The following is a 16837-nucleotide window of genomic DNA, read 5'->3' on the forward strand; positions in this document are numbered from 1 at the left end:
TATGTTGTGTTCAACACGCTGAAATTTTCTTCCTTGTGCAACCAGCAATCCACGACTAAATACCTTAAGATAAAAATACACTAAATGAAAAAGATTCTCAATCAATAAGTTTCTCAGTTTAGTATAATATTATAATTAAGCCTAAAAAGTCAGCTTGGAATGATTAAGGTATAAGAAACAGGTTTAGTTGCAACAAAGTCAGTGGGACTGCATTGACAGTGGTTGAGTGAAGAACAGAAATTGAGTTCTATATTAAGGGGGTTTAAATATAAAAGTAAATCTACCCCCTGAGCAAGAGTAGAAAACTTACATGCAACTTTGGAGAACTTGCCCTTGTTAACTCTATTTTGGTCAAATAACTTACCGGTACATGCAGATCAACTCATTTGATAGAACAAAATTTCCCAACTACAATGATAATAATTATAATAATTTTTTTTTCAATAATTATTATAATTGTAAATTGACAATTAAATAATATTATTGTAATTGCAAATCATTATAAGTAATTATTGTAAATGGTTCAAGTCGTAATTCCTTAACTCTTAAGTGATTTACAGAAGCTTGAAAGAGGTTTAGCTGAGTATAATCACTAGCCAGTATACTGTACAAGTGTTTGTGGTTAGCAAAAGAGAAATTACACGAACAGTACATCCACAAGCAAGATTTCAAGGCGACCCAGTGGAGAGCCTGTTCACAGAGTGAGACTAACAGCATGGCATTTGGCAGGCGGATGCTTTTTCAAGGTTTAAAGTTCATAATGGGCCACCATTTTGAAAGCACACAGCCGGTAAAGGATAGACACGAGGGGAGGGGAAAGGGGCGGAGAGGCAAACAGTTAGTGCGTGCAGGTGTATTTCTCTCCCCTTCCCCTTCCCCCACTACCATTTCATACTGTCCTCCTCTCACTGAGTGCATTTTTTTTGACTGGCCTCAGGCCTCTGTTAGTCTTGCTATTATCCAAGATGTCGGCCATTAGTTCTTACCAAAACAAAATACGCCTGCTTTGCAGGTTACATGGGGTACACCTGTCATACACCTGAACTTCCCCCAACATGGGTGCAACTAAACACAGGAACGGAACTTCATGGAACAGAATAATTATACAGGAATAAACAGGAATATGCCAGAACGAGGCGGACTGACACCGGAATGGCCAACCAATTTTCCGTTGTTTCCATTTCTATCAGCTTTTGTTTGCGTCATATAATTCAGCGAGGGAATTGCATGTGTCTTTTTTCTAACATTTTGAGTACTTTGGTAAATCAAGCCTTTTAGTTGGGAGAAACATTTGACAGGTACAGTACATCCATCACTACATAAATAATTTGTTACTGTTGTTGTGGAAATAATATATGTTATTGTGAACCATAATAGCAAGAGAGTAAAAAAAAAAACCACTTTCATTCATTCTGACAGGTCAGTTGTGTATTAACCAATCACAATAAAGTTCAGTGAACCACAAAACTAATTACTGTTACTGTTTGGGGTTTAGTTTTCTCACGACCCACACATGATAGAGATTATTCCCTTTGCGATTGCTGGCAATAATGCCTTCCAACCAAATGCAGGGTTGCTTGCTTGAAGAAAGAAGAGTCAGAAGCCAAGAAAAAAGACTGATCCCTGATTACAAATCCTTGACAAATATTTTGTCTTTCCTTTCAGCAGAACAAAAAGTGAGTGGACCGCTTTACAAGTTGTGAGAACATTGAGACTTGTGCCAAGCCTCATTGCTTCCCTTTTAATGTAAACTGTTTTTTTGTCAGTCTCCCTACTCTGCATTCTCATTCACTCAAAGTCTAGAACAACAAAAAAATTCCAGTTTGTCCCTTTGTCATTCTGGGTCGATGCAAATCAGATCCACTCTGGTGTTCTCCCGGTTTATTTTGCTTTATTCTGGTGTCATTCCTCCTCATTCTGGCATATTCCGGTAACCCCCCTCCCCCCCCCCCATCCTCCCACACACACAACAGATGATAAATCAAAAATACCATAAATTTTCCTGGCTCTTACTTGGTAATGGAAAGTGATATGTTCTGTTCTTGTGTTGGCTGTGAATTCAAACATCACTTTGGCAGTCGATCCAACCTGAAAAACAAGTCCAGACCTTTAAGTTGTATTTTTTCCCAGATTACCAGTAACCTGGCAAAAAGCTCTTCAAACAACACAGGATTGTTTGAGAGACTTCAGAATTATTATTCTTTCTTCTTTCTTCTTTTGGGGATGGCCAGAGCACAAAATTATTTTTTGTGCATGACAATGGTCAGTTGGTTTGTATTATGACATTTTTTCATTAGCTATTAGTCTCTACAAGTAACATATGTCCTGTTTAAATGCAACAAAACTGAAAATTCTTTCTACTAGTACGCCAGTCAAAGCATGGGTAATGTATGCTTGCATGGGCACGAGTAGCACTTCAGCTGCAAAGTTGGTAGTGTACAGTTAAATGGATTGGCAGAGAGTTGACCAGTGCAAACTGTCACTGATGTTTTGTCAGTGACATAATGACCAATCCATTGATCAAATATGTTGATCTGATTGCCTGTCATTGACTTACAGTAAATATATTTGAAACTTATATTTGAATATTTGAAACAAGCGTCCTGTCCATGAGGACACATCAAATTTGTCTACTACACTTTACAACAACAATAACTACAATGATAATAACTGAATTCTCACCACTTGAGGGGAGGTGAACTTTGCCATTTCAATGTAGCTTTGACTTGGAGAGAACCAAGGCTTTTCAACAGAGAAAGTTACTGAGGAACTCTTGTACGAAGCCTAAATATTAATGATGCAAAAACGAAAAGCTTCAAGTACAGCAGATATTTAAGTTATCATATATCACAAACATAACAGTTTCCACCAAGAGTGCTTAAATCAAGGCAGGGGATTAATAGACTGTATGTGTGTCCTTGGGACACATATTCAATAAAATGACAATGAATTAACACATTTTAGGAACAGTACCAACTGATTAAATAATTATTTATTTTTTATTTTTAATATTTTCTCCAACAGAGAAACAGAGTAATTAATTTAAGTATAAGAAATAAAATGGAGAAGGGCACGATATAGTAAAAACTAATTAGTGCCCATTAACACTAATTATAGCTCTTTACAGCAGAGCTGAAAAACATCGGCCATCTTTGCTGACCGCTGACCAATATTTTTTGGTAACCATTTCAAGTGCATTACCTCTGCATAATCTTCCATTCCTCCTTTTAAAAAAAACTATACATAACCTACACAGTAGGTGCCAAGAATTATTGAATAAAAGAAATTGGTAAACAAGAGACTAGGAATTAGCATACTAAATCACTATACAAGACAATATAGGTAGTGTATTGTAGCAAAACTTCATATGGCCAAGAATAATTTTGACAAAGAATCACTGGCCTGTCATTAACATAAAGCTTTCAAAAAATAGTGCTTGTTTGTACAAATCATGTGGTTCTCTGTTCCATCAAGATAAGTAATTACAATGATTGCTTGAGAATTTTCTGCTTTGGAGTGCATTGGCTGCTGACTTGGTAGTGTGTTGGACAATAATTATAATATCAAAGGTGTGTTGGTCATTAATTTTGTCTGTGACATGTGGACGCGTGCACTTGCCGATGCGTTGATAGCTTGTATTCCGTTGCCAAAATAATACCTACAGTATCCATTGCACCAAATTGTTTTCATTGTGAGAGGGTTTATTTAGATTGGATTCTCATCTGATCAGACTCCAAACTACTGATTGATGACAACCACAATTCCGCTTAAGATACTCAATGACTGTTTGTCAACAAACCTTCAATTGCATGGATGAAGTCTCCATGGAAATCTGTGAACCAGGAACCACAAAATTTATTATTCCATTAGCGGGAACAGTGAAGCTCTTGCGAAAAACCTCTTTGCATTGCATGCCCCATTGCCAGTCACTTTTATACCACCTACAGTATTGGCTTCGCTTTTTAGCCCTAACAGAGATCTCAACAGACTCTCCTTTCAATGGGCTTCCATCAATCAGAGTTGCTTGAACCTAATAAACCAGGAAGGAAAGAATAAGAAAATCTCCAGTCTTTTTTTATTTTTATTTTTGTGCCCTCTTTACCTGAAGAGGGTTCACAATTCCTTGTACAGGAAAATACCTTTTTTATGATTATTTATATATTCACTTTGGTTTGATTTCATGCATAATAAAAGCAATCAAGTGAATTCATAATAATATTATGGGTAACTTACTTAATCAAACCAGTAATAAACATTTAATAATAACAAATATTATCATTATTATTATTATTATTATTATTATTATTATTATTATTATTATTATTATTATTTCATAGTCATACTGCTCAGCTTAAGTTTTTAACAGCTGGTAAATTTGTGGTGTCAGGCAACAACAAGTTGCTAATGAACACCAAAATGTTTTTTTTCCCTGTCCTTTACATTTCCAATACTTTTCTTAGTATCCTTGCTGATCCTAGCAATGCAGACTTCTGGATTAAGGTAATTGATGTGTCTACTCCTACAGTATGCCCTTTAAGTTGCCCTTCAGTCGCAATGGCCCTGTTTCTAAAGCCCCCAATACAATTAGTACGACTTTGGTTTTCACTTCCCACATCCTCCTCAATTATTATTATTATTATTATTATTATTATTATTATTATTATTATTATTATTATTCTCTCCAGCTCTCAATTCTTGCTGTGTCTTCTATATTACATCTCAGCTCCCTCCCAGATCAGAGAGATATATGTGCTGTTCAAAACAAGGCCAGAATTATTATATCGGCTAAAACTTTTGTATGCAATATACAGTTAAAATAGTATGAAGAGGCATGTGAGCTTAGCCCATTAACTATAGTGACAACATAAGAATATGTATTAAAAACTAACTCTATTAATAATACTTCGATCATAAAGAGAAGAAAGAAAGATTATCTATTTAAGACATCTAAAATTTAAAACGGTAATCATAAAGTTTTGAATTCTCTTAAATATAATTTATTACTTATTCGGCTATAGAAATCCATTGACGATTACATCATAACTTTAAAAGTCCAAAAGCTGTTGAAGAAAGAGAGTTAATTAATAAATTTAAGTGTGGTATTCACTGTTCACGTCGCGACTTTAAACGTCAGAGGGTTGTCTAGTGTCCCTGAGAGTACAGCCTTCCGCATGTTATAAAGAACTCCCTTACTCTTACTTGTGACCAGATCCTTCAGCTTGACTTCTAAGTCTCGGCATCATCCCCCCAATAAGTCCATTATGATAATATTATTATATTGTTTCACTTCATATCCTTGGTACTTCTGCTTTAATTCCCAATGGAGCAGTCCATATTGCGTGGTTTCCTCCTCCTTCCTTTTCTCACGGTTTGTAACCCATGAGCAATACATCTCAAGCGTGATGACTTGTGGTTGATAATACGAGCATCCACTCTGATGGCTCTAACTTCTGGGTGCTCTGCAAATAGGGGGACATCTCAGAATGTTTGCGCATTGTTCGATTTGTACATACACACTGGCTCCAGTTACAGTGGCGAGTACCAAGGTGGCACTGGGTCTAAAAGGCCTACTGTATGTCTTGCAGAATCTCAAGAATGACTATCTTCAGGGCTGCGTTATGTCGGGTCATGTACTTCTTCTGTGCAAGGGCGGTACAGCCAGCCAGGACATGAGCAATGCTTTCGGGGGCCTTATTGCATAGCCTAGACATCACCTCTCCCGTTGCATCTGCATGCATTTTCTAGCAAGCATACAGCTTCATAGGTACATGTAATAACTGTTCGTAAAGCTCAAACATTCCTGGCACTCTATGTGTTGGAAATTGTTTCAAACCACTTAGCAACAAGAAACAGCCATCAAAGTTACAGCTCTCGTCTTCACTTCTCGCGCAGGTTAGTTTCCCCTGCCAGTTCTGTTCAGGCACTACATCCAGTGACCTCTGCTCCAAACACCTTCTCAGCTCTGCATTCAGTTTCTCTGCTGTTATCACCTTTCCACCATCATGCTTTATGCAGGTTGGATTTGGGTACTCAAGCTGCAACTGGAGGCCCATCTCCTCTGCATACTTTGCTAACAAACATGCTATGACCTAACTTCTCCGCTCTCTTTTCAGACTCACAGACCATCACCATTGCTGGGTCACCATTTCTATATAACTTCTCTACGGCGTTTATCTTCATCACCTTGTGCTCCTCCTCGATCGAGTGCAGGCCTCTATCTCCCCTCTCTCTTGGTATGTATGGGATGGCAGTTGAACCACTGGGATGTTTCCCACCATTCTTAACAATTTTCTTGCGAGCTTCTCTCTTGACCTTTTTAAGCTCTGTCACTGCCCATTGTTATGTCCACATTAGGTAGCCTAACACTGGCAAGTAAATGCAAATTGGTTCCAGGCTGTTACACGGTTGTGATCAGACAAGGGACTTGACCAGATGGAAGACATTCTGTGAGGAAACTCCTTAGCTGCGCACTCCAATGAAATTGTCTCTTCTTGCCTCAACGTTTCTAAGACACCCAGGAACTTACACTGATTGCCCTCTTCGAGGTCGGGAACACAGGTATTCTCATCACCCTTGGCCCTGAAACATCATGGAGATGGGTATATGCCCCTCCCCCTCCCCCCCCCCCTTTGTACATGGATGACCACACACTTTTTGGGGTCCCACTGGAGTTCAAAATCCTCCATCGCGTTCTTTAGATCATTGATATACAAGAGGTCTGTTACCTTTACACTAATGAGCTTAGATAGTTTATAGCCCTTTCTGGTGCTGATCTTCAATGCAATGGGGTTCAAACAGACTGTGAAGAGCCTGGTGCAAAGGGTGTCACCCTGGGGTAGGCCTTTGACAAACCTAATTGGCTCAAAAGTCTCACGCCCTTGCTTTGTAGTTGCCACCTCCCTTGTGTTCCAGCTCTTGCTTAACTTCTCTACCGTCCTTGACAACCAAACAGGAAACCTATGCAGAATCATCATCTCCAGCCAACCATGGTCTACCCGAGTCATACACCTTCTTGGTGTCGATCCACGCCATATCCAGGTTATGCGTTCGCCAATGACAATCTAGGGTCACAGTTCTGTCAACCAGTAAATTGTCTATAGTTCTCCTACATCCTGCATGCGCGCCCCTCTGGGCTCCATCCATCAAACGGTGTGTCTCTAGACATTCATTGGCAGGTCCTAACAAACACAACATGAACCACTTATACAGAGCATTTAAACAGGTGATCGGCATTCTCCGGGTTTAGGGAGTACATGTAATGTGGTTTTGCCTTTGGAGAACCAGGCTGGATAATCTACATGTACGTTGGTATTCGCGATGGTTTGAAACAACATAGCCATGCCTTTATGAAGCACTTGTGCATTTTTCCACCAGAAATTGGTCAGCTTATTTGGGCCAGGGGCACTCCAGTTCTTTTTCCTTGCTTGTACCTTTGCAGCTTCCATGGCGTCTAGCTCCCAGGCCTTCTCTGATAGAGGAGGAATTTGGCTATAAATTGAAGATCTTATTTCCTTGTTTCCCCGTCTCTTGACTTTTCCAGAGCTGTATCCAAAAACTACTCGCATCTTCAATATTATCAAACATCCTTCTTTCCGCATTTCCGTACTTTGGGTGCTCATTTTCTTTATTCTTGTCTAATACTTCTCTCATGTTAGGGTAAACCTGACCCATGTCTACTTTGAACTGGTGATTTACACATCTCGCTTCTTCATGCTTCTGTCTCATGCTTCATACTGGTTCATGCTTCAAGTTTCCTGAGAAGGGATTTTTGAGTTCCTTCTGCAGGTACCAGAGCACACAATTTGGAGGGAATCTCGTAATAAAGGATTAACTCTACCAGTCTGTTGAACACAAAAGGCAATGTTATGGTATGATTAGCCTACTAATAACCTCTCAGGAATAAAAAATGTGGGTTGATGGATCAATTGTCATCTTGTTAAGCAATTATTATTATTGAATGATGTTTCATTTGGTATCATAACATTTGTCATTAAGTGAAACAGTTGAAACTGGTTTGAGCGTGAATATGAAATCCCCAGTTCTTGTGTTTGAGTTTACAGTACTTTTGTACAAAAGATCAATATGATATTAGCTTTCTGCAGTACCATTCAGCATGACAAAGTTACATGTACCTGTCCAGTAAATGGCATGCCTCGTTTAAAGCTTGTGGGAGTTGAGGAAAGAAACTTCAATTTGGTAGTTTCATGAACAACCTCTGTTTCTGTTTCAGTGGCATTTAGGGAGATATTGGTTGCTGTCTCTTTCACTGTAGCCTTAATGGTAATTTTGGGCTTATACATGTAACTGTGCGTAAAGTCTCTTGTAGAAAGGCACAGGAGGCCTGGATTGGTGGAGATGTCTTTGCAGCCATTGATCTAAGCAAAAAAAAAGAATAAAATAACAACAATTAAGTAAGTTTAATCATAAAAACGGCCACGCAAGTATAGCCTTTGGGTAAGATTAAATCAAATTAATTAAGGTTGCCCACAATACACATAGTTCTGAGCAAGTTACAAAGTTCAGGATTAAGAGTTTTTCAGGAAAATGAGCATTCAATTCCATCACTGAATCTTTATCAAGTGATAACTGCTGTAATTTGTTATGTCAAAGTTTTAAAATGACAGGATCCAGGTACTTGCAATAAAAACAAATACATCTAGGGCAATAATTTTACAATCACGTAACCAAAACGTAGTGAATGGATCATGACGCTATTATATCTGTAACCCTTTCAAGGTAGCTCTATTTTCAATAGAGCAATTGCACAGTCCAGTTTTCAGGGTCAGCAAGCACTAAGGATTTATTGTATTCTAGCTCTGAACTTTACGGCTTTGTTGTCACTAGCAGGTTAGTACAATCCACAGCATTAGCGCTTTTTTCAAAGCACTATTCGTGGCTAAGAGTTGCCATGTGGAACACTAAGTTCATTTGTAGAACAGCTCTTCCAACTTTATGCCACTTTATGTTCTGTTGTTTAGCAAAGTTAGCACTCCATACATTCTCGTGGCTTACGATTTTTCCCTCCTTCCATCCCTCACTCCCTTTGGAGTTGAGGTTGGGGCCTAATTGTTACATGCACTCAAATAAACTTGGGTCACTCCTGTGCGGTGTGGTTAAGTCTGCGCAGTGACTTTCCCCAAGCTTGTTGGCTGGATTGCCTTTTGAATACATGGCCTGCTATTAAACCGATACTCTTGTCTGACCCACCATGTGCTGTTTTGCATTCAGCTCGTACATGTAGTGCTGGGGGGATAGGTGAGGTTCTTTTGTCACCCAATCACCGAAAGTTGCACAGGCTAAACTAACGCAAGGCACTGCTGCCCCATTTACGCCAATCAGAGTCAATGTTTGTTCACTGATATCTAGCAGCTACCACATTTAACACAAAACATAAGGAACAGACATTAAGACACGAGAAAATTGAGAAAGTGCTGGAATGCATGTAATTTAGGCAATTTAACTTGAAGGTATTGAGGTCATTGTGGTTGAAAATAATACAGGCAAGTCTATTGCAAAAAACATGGTTTTAATTAAGGCACATCTACATGTATAGTCATGTACAAGTAATAATAATGCGAGGTCCATGACTAATTTTGTCACATTGATACTTAATCTTATTTTGCTTTGCATGTTGCTTCTTAAGATTACATGCCAAATTATTTCTCTGCCAGCCTCTCATTTTCCAGACACAGTCTGGTTGGAACACAAGTTGTGTACTATTTCAGCACCCCTCCCCAAGCTCCGACCAGTGATTAGAGATTGCCTTAAAAATCTCATTCTACTTTTTCAACCCATGAGCAGCAAAATCAAGAAAGTTATTGCGACATACATGTCTACAATTTGGAACCTTTAATTTTTTTTTCATCTTGAACGTAAAAACCTCTGAAAGTGACAACTTTGAATCTATGTAATGTGCATGCATGAGGTTGATTTTACAATTCTCATTTTTAATGTTATTCTACATTGTAATTAGTTACAATGTACATTTTAGTTTAAATGTTACCTTGTCTTTCACTGTTGTTTGACATTTTATCCTATTATTATGCCCTGACTTTAATGCAAAGATAACTGACACCTTTCCTTTTACCGGCTGACCATATGAGTACCTACAATAAAAAAAGGGGAATTCCTCTTTGTGGAATAATCTAATACTATGTTCTTCCAATGACCAACATGATTGTTACAATGGTGGGTCTAAAACACAGGCCACATTCCACAGGTTTACAAAGACTATATTGAGGGGAGCATTGGCCTTTATATAGTTTGGTTTTTCGGTTTTACATGTACCTGCATTGTTTGATGCTAATGCTTGCCCGATTGCCCAGGGCAAACGAAAATTAATAGATCTGAGGGCAAGTAAAACAACTTTAAGACTTGCCCGATCGGACAATCAGAATTTTTGTTTGACTAATATAAGTTTTGCGGAACAATTTGATTTGCAACGAAGAAAGTGACTTGTAATAATATTCTGGCGTGGTCACCGCAAAACGATAAAAAAATAAACATGCAACATCACATCTCTTTGTTGTTAGTATTTATTTTTCCGTTAAACATATTTGGTAGAAACTTCAAAACTGATTGGAAGGATTGAATGAATGTTCGCAGCCGCCATCTTTCTCCAAGCGATAAGTATAGAATGTTTGTTACAATGCATGGAACCCAGTTTTCGCATGGCCAAATACGCCACAATGCCTTGATATCGAACAAGCAAGTGCACAAGAAAATTCTACCTTTTGTCACACAATTTCAACCAGCTTTGAAAGGCTTAAAGAACATGCCATTGCACAAATGGCATTTAATTCAAAACCAGAATAATCAAGGACTCTTCCTTGAACTCTTACAGAAAAGGAAAATCAATTAAAGATAATTATGCTTGTCAAAGCAAAACTGTGAAGGCTGCTAGAACACCATGGACACACAGCAGGAGTTGCATTGGTCTGTCAAATCCATTTTAATTACACACATTTTACACAAAATTGACATTTTTACAAGCCTGATCCTTTTAGTTTTAATGGGCAACAGGTCTTTAGAAGGTGGGCAACCGAAAAAAAAACCACGGGAAACCAAAAAAACAAAATCAGTTGCCCAAAGGGCAAATTAGTAAAAAAGTAAGTGTTAAACACTGACATTCTAGCGCTGTTTCGTGATGTTTCCGGCGCCATTTCGCTAAAACAAAGAGAGAAAATTTGCCATATTTGTGAGACCAGTGCAAAAATTCTGCTTTGTATCGCATACATTCTAGTGTTGTGCTGGCTAGGAATATGCAGAAACTTCACCAAAATGGCAAATTTTTGCTCGAGATTTGAAGGAAAATTGAGGAAGAGCAAATTTTCCCTCGAAAATTTGCGTCAACTACAACTACAATAGGCATTGCGAAAATTTGGCAAATTTTCTGAGAACTTTCGCTCTGGACAAAGATTCACCAGTTTTGATCAAAAAGCCCCAAAATTCGTGAATTTTGTTGAATTACGCCCTCATTACTTTTGCACAATACTGTATGTGTGTCAGCCACATGCACATTCTCACGAACGGTTAAAATTACTCTCATTTGGAAGGCAGCGTGGTCCTGTGGTTTGTGTGCTGGGTTTGCATGCTGTTGGCCTGGGTTCAAATCTCGTGCTAACCTCTGGTTTGGTTTGTTTCCAGTTGTCCTGGAATCATCTCTGCCACACTTTGTAAATAGTCAACTGGTTGCCTTCTGCCAGTCGCATTTGATTGGCTATCTAGTGACTTTCTTTGATCACTGACCAATCAGAATGCTTGGTTTGTTTGTTTGTTTGTTTTTTAGCACCGAATTCACTGTGTTACTTGCAAACTGCATATCTCTTAGCCAATCAGAATGGATAATTTTCATGTGTACCGTAAACACCCGCAGATAAGCCACACCTTTTCCCCAAAATTTGTCACTAGAAATGAGGGGTGCAGCTTATATATCTGCGGGAACATCTGAAAAAGGCTGCTTCCAGTGTTCAGTTTTCCATCTTTGCATCCGATCTAATGCCTAGTTAATAAGCTACAAATGTTCCACTCACATTCTTGTTGTAATGCAAAAATCTATGGAAAAACTGGGCCGAATGAAGAAATCTTTAAGTACCAGAAAATGATCAACCATAATGTCAAAGTTACATGTAGTAGAAATGAAGAATGTTCATTATATTAATTAAAGTGCTAAAATTGTGGGTAAGACTTTTCATTTCAATGTTATATTAGTGAGTTTACTGTACGCTTGATGAACAGTGGATGAAGAAATCTGATGATCGGACTTCTAAAGACTCAACTTTGGATTTCTTTCAAAAAATTTTTTTACCAAAATTTGAGCTGCTAAATTCACGGTGCAGCTTATCTGCAAGTGTTAATGGTATAAATTATCATTATTGGTGTCCACAGTCAAAATGTCACCACTAATCATTAACCCTTGATCTCCAATTTAATTCCCTTGCATTGTATCCCACATTAACAGCTTTTACTTACTGGGCACAAATGGTAGCTGTTATATTGTTGTTTCCTCTCCTTGCAACAAATGGTGGTGGTGTGATTGTGACTTCAAATTTTGGAAGCACTTTGTGAAAAATAAAGGGTGTTAATTTATTTTCATTTTTTAATGTATTTGGACTAATCCAAACATTCAAATTCATGAAAACAATCACTGAGGTATAAAACTTAATTGAAAACAGAGTGGTTTTCAATAGACCTTATTCATATTTTCACGGTTGGACTGTAACGAACATACGATGAAGGCTCATGGGTGGGGGTAAGGGGGGATAATTTGCATCTGAAAAGATTCCGTCGCATCAGCCTCTCCTTCGTGCTCGTTTCCAGTGCAACTGTCAGAACATGAATATGGCCTATTGAATGTCATAAAACTAATGTCAAAGTAATTACTTTGACCAATCACGGCAGGTGCAAACTGAGCAATGAACTCAATCTGAATTTGTAGCAATTACATGTAACTTGCTCAAAGCGTGGAAAAAATCACACATGCAAGTCTCATTTGTTGATAAACTGGCACAAAATTTTTAAACCAATCACCAAGCACAGCAGTTGCAATCGCGAAATTACTTTCGACATTCATTTGAAAACTGCTCTTATACATGTACATGTATCAATAGGAATGAGATATGGTAATTTACAAGTAATCACCTCAAACAACCAGGACAGATTTAAATCAAAACAATGGAGATTTGTAGTGAACCATTTTTTCTGAAGAGTTTTTTCCTATACAGTGTACATGTACATGTCACTTTGTCTGTTTTTTGCACATGTTTGTTTGGCTAATCAAATTGGTTCATCAAATTATTTTGGATGCATCAAAACTTATGTAAATTTTTATCAAGGAGATTAAGGAATTGAGGGAAAATAGCAAAAGGAAGAAAGAAGCAATGTTGCTGGATGATATCGAGCAAAGGACATCCTTCCAGTAAACATGCAAAGAGGACAGTGCAGGATAGAGATCAGTGCTGGGAATGGTTTACATGTGCAAAATCTGCCCAAGGGCAGACCACTTGAGAGATTAAAGAGAGAGAATTGACTATAGACATTTACAAAATTTTTCTCAGTTGCTGGGAAAGTTTGCAGTTGACTAAGAAGACAAATTTAAAATAATTATCATTAGACAAGTGTCAAAATCTAATAAAACTGAAAACTGCTAAATTGTGGATTCCTGTCCTTGCATATTATATTTACCGTATTTATCCACTTTGAATCCTTCAGTCTTGGTTTGATCCTAAAAATGAAAAAAATAATGGCATTTTTATCAAGGAATTGCCAGTACAACTCTATTACTGTACATGTACCACCAGGGCCCACAACGGTGATTGAGGATTTTCTCTGGCTGCCTACACAAATATATTTTTGTGTTTTTTCTGTCTTAATTGCTACTTCTTTCATTAGCCCAACATCAAATCTTCGATCATGCGTCAGCGATGATAAATTTTCATTGCACCACTTAAAATTTTCATGTCTGCGATCATCGTAATTGTTATCCCTGGAATCTCTCTGATCTTCCTAGAAAGAAGCTCCGGTATTTGAGAGGTCCTTTTGTTTCAATCAGCCTGTCAAATTTTCCTCAATATAATTTGAGGAAAAAAATGACTTTCATTTTTTCAAGGCTTTCCTTTTGAAAACAAATTGTCAATCCACCATTGCTACTTGTTACATTACTTTGATGGTAGCCTTCAGCTTGGATATAAGATTATACTCTCTACTACTTATTGAGTGAATAGAATCAAAGGTTTGATATGATTTGCATTAATTTGAGTTCATTTCAATTTGCAGTGTCCCCAATTAGTACCCCAACGCCAGAACACAAGACACTACTTCATCAGTTCATCATCAAAGGCTTAATTAATGGACCCTGAAACATTGCAAATTTAAATGCCACAGTTTACTAAGATTTCTTCATTGACCCAACAGCTCAAGTTTCTGGCATTTTAATTTTGGTGCATTGTGGTTTCGTCATTTTTATTCAATTTAGTCTTTTAAGGAAATGTTACCACATCACCAGCAATTCTTCTTGAGCACTTTAACTTTGCAACCCAAATGCACAAGAACAGAATTAAGGGCAAATTATCCAGAAAAAAAGTGTTTACCTTGTACAATGCCTCAATCGTCCAGTTTCCCAAATCAGGCTGGCTTGATAATGGAAACTTGAGACTTGCAATTCCTTTTAAATAACAAAATAATGTATCATACATAATTATGCACTTGTTCATACAAATGTCACTTGGAGCTTGGCCAATTAATAATAATAATGACTGTTTTTTTTAAATAATTTTAAAATTTGCACTCAATTGTTGCTCTACATGTGTATATTAATAAAGTTAATGATTCAGGGTTAAAGAACTGCAGTTGCACCACTCTTTCTGTAATATCCTTGTGGGTCACAAGGCAACTAAAGCTCTACTCTCTAGAGTCTCCTCTAGTCCACACTGTTTTTCGCTCCCTCTCTCCTAGGCCCCCTCAGCCACTGGGTTCCCACACTGGAGAGATCCCTGATGTACACACAAACACAAGATTCTCCCTCTTTTTTCCATTTTGAAACCTGCTACTCTAGTGCAACAATAAGTGTGAACAATGTCCTCTAAGGTATATTGAAAACTAGTAAAAACACAACATTAATCAGTAACTGCAGTCACTACAAAGTCACTGTCACAGCTACATAGTGACATAATCTTTTAGTCTTTCGGGGGGTTGAGTGACTCTCCCTGATCTCCTCAGCCTGAACTGGGCTTTGCTCCTCAATTGGAGTAGCACATGCCTCCATTGTTGCATTGGTCAAGAGTTCTGCTTGGATACCCTGCATACAATGTACTACCGTGGACAGGGAAGAAGATAACAGACTGAGAGAAATAAATGGCCAGATGGGTGGAGCACTACTCCGAGCTGTACTCCTGCAAAATGCCAGACTCTGACGGTGCCCTCGGCAGCATACATTGTGTAGAAAACTGTTTGTCATGACATCAAAGCTATCAACTCCCTCCCAAATGACAAAGCACCAGGCAGCAATAACATACCACCTGAAGCCATCAAAGCATGGAAAACTGCTTTACTTCAGGCTCTGCACAAGTTCCTCTCTCTCAGATGCTGAGAGGAAGGTGAAGACCTGCAAGAAATGCATGATGCCACCACACTGTACAAAAATTAGGGCAACCGCAACAACTGTAGATACTACAGATGGACATAACTCTCGAGCATCGTTGTCAAAAAGTACGCTCATGTCCTCCACAACAGACCATAGCTTCTGGCAGAGCATGTGTACAATCCCAGTGTGACATCAGGGCAGGTAGGTCAACAACCGACATGATCTTCTCCCTCCACAATCCCAGGAGAAGAGCAAAGAGCAGGGCTAGCCACCACACATGATGTTCAAAGATCTCACCAAGGCCTTTGATTTGATCAGCAGGAAGAGACATTTTGAAATCCTCAGGAAGATCAGCTGCCCCCCAAAACTCTGCATCCTCCTCAGACCCCTTCCCCATCAAAAGCGGTCTGACGCAGGGTTGTGTACTGGTGCTGACACTTTATGGGATCCTCTCCCTCTCATCCACAGACAACATCTACCTCCACACAAGGTCTGACAGGAGATTATTCAACCTGGATCAACTATGCTTTTAGGACCAAGATGACATTTGTGTTATCACAGAGAAGCTGTTTGCTGATGATGCAACACTCAACCCACACTGAAGATGCCCTACAGAGACTGGGTGACCACTTCACTGATGCCTACAAGCACTTTCGGCTCACTATAGGCCAAAAGAAGACCAAGCATACAATAATTACATGTGGGATGTCAGCTCTGCCCCTCATCAAGATCACTAGACTAAGTAACATAACTTTACCCACCCAGGGCTGATCATTAGCAACATACAAGTTCTCACTTGGCGCATAGCTTGACAGAAGGCTGGAAAAGGCAGACTGACGAAGCAGGGATGGGAGAATGAAGTGCTGACAGTGATCAACAAGTTCTGTGCCTACCAGGACAGCAGTCTCAACACCATCCTTTATAGCAGTGAGATATGGAGCACCTACATGAGGCAACGGTGCTGGCTCAACCCCTTCCATAATTATGTGGTGCCTCTAGTGTATCCTTGGAATCACCTGTGACAAGATTGTATCCCACACAGCAAGATCCTGCAGGCATGGCCAAATCCCTACCATGTACTCCCTGCTGACTCAGCATCAATCCTTCAATGTGTGGCCTATGGAGGATGGCAGGCTGCCAAAGGACGTCCTGTACAGACAACTGGCCTCTGGTGCCAGGTGAGTTTGTTTTCCTTCCCTTTACACCATGTACTTCAAGGACGCCGGCAAGTGAGATCTGAAACACTGCTGCATCCCT

The 16837-nt window shown here is 38.9% G+C and overlaps 1 protein-coding gene across 1 annotated transcript in view; it reads right to left on the bottom strand.

Annotated features, from left to right (window-relative positions):
- LOC138038817 (alpha-2-macroglobulin-like) overlaps positions 1-16837 on the bottom strand; it is a 105633-nt gene that overhangs the window by 72543 nt on the left and 16253 nt on the right. The window contains exons 8-16 of the mRNA XM_068884877.1: positions 14589-14662; positions 13684-13723; positions 12472-12559; positions 10004-10106; positions 8133-8375; positions 3800-4030; positions 2683-2784; positions 2014-2088; positions 1-63 (exon numbers count right to left, since the gene is read on the bottom strand). The exon at positions 1-63 is cut by the window's left edge and continues 165 nt beyond it. Of these exons, the coding sequence (XP_068740978.1) occupies positions 1-63; positions 2014-2088; positions 2683-2784; positions 3800-4030; positions 8133-8375; positions 10004-10106; positions 12472-12559; positions 13684-13723; positions 14589-14662 (1019 nt within the window). The remainder of the gene's footprint in view (positions 64-2013; positions 2089-2682; positions 2785-3799; positions 4031-8132; positions 8376-10003; positions 10107-12471; positions 12560-13683; positions 13724-14588; positions 14663-16837) is intronic.

Source organism: Montipora capricornis, chromosome 2, assembly GCF_036669925.1.
Source record: "Montipora capricornis isolate CH-2021 chromosome 2, ASM3666992v2, whole genome shotgun sequence".
Lineage (NCBI taxonomy): Eukaryota > Metazoa > Cnidaria > Anthozoa > Scleractinia > Acroporidae > Montipora > Montipora capricornis.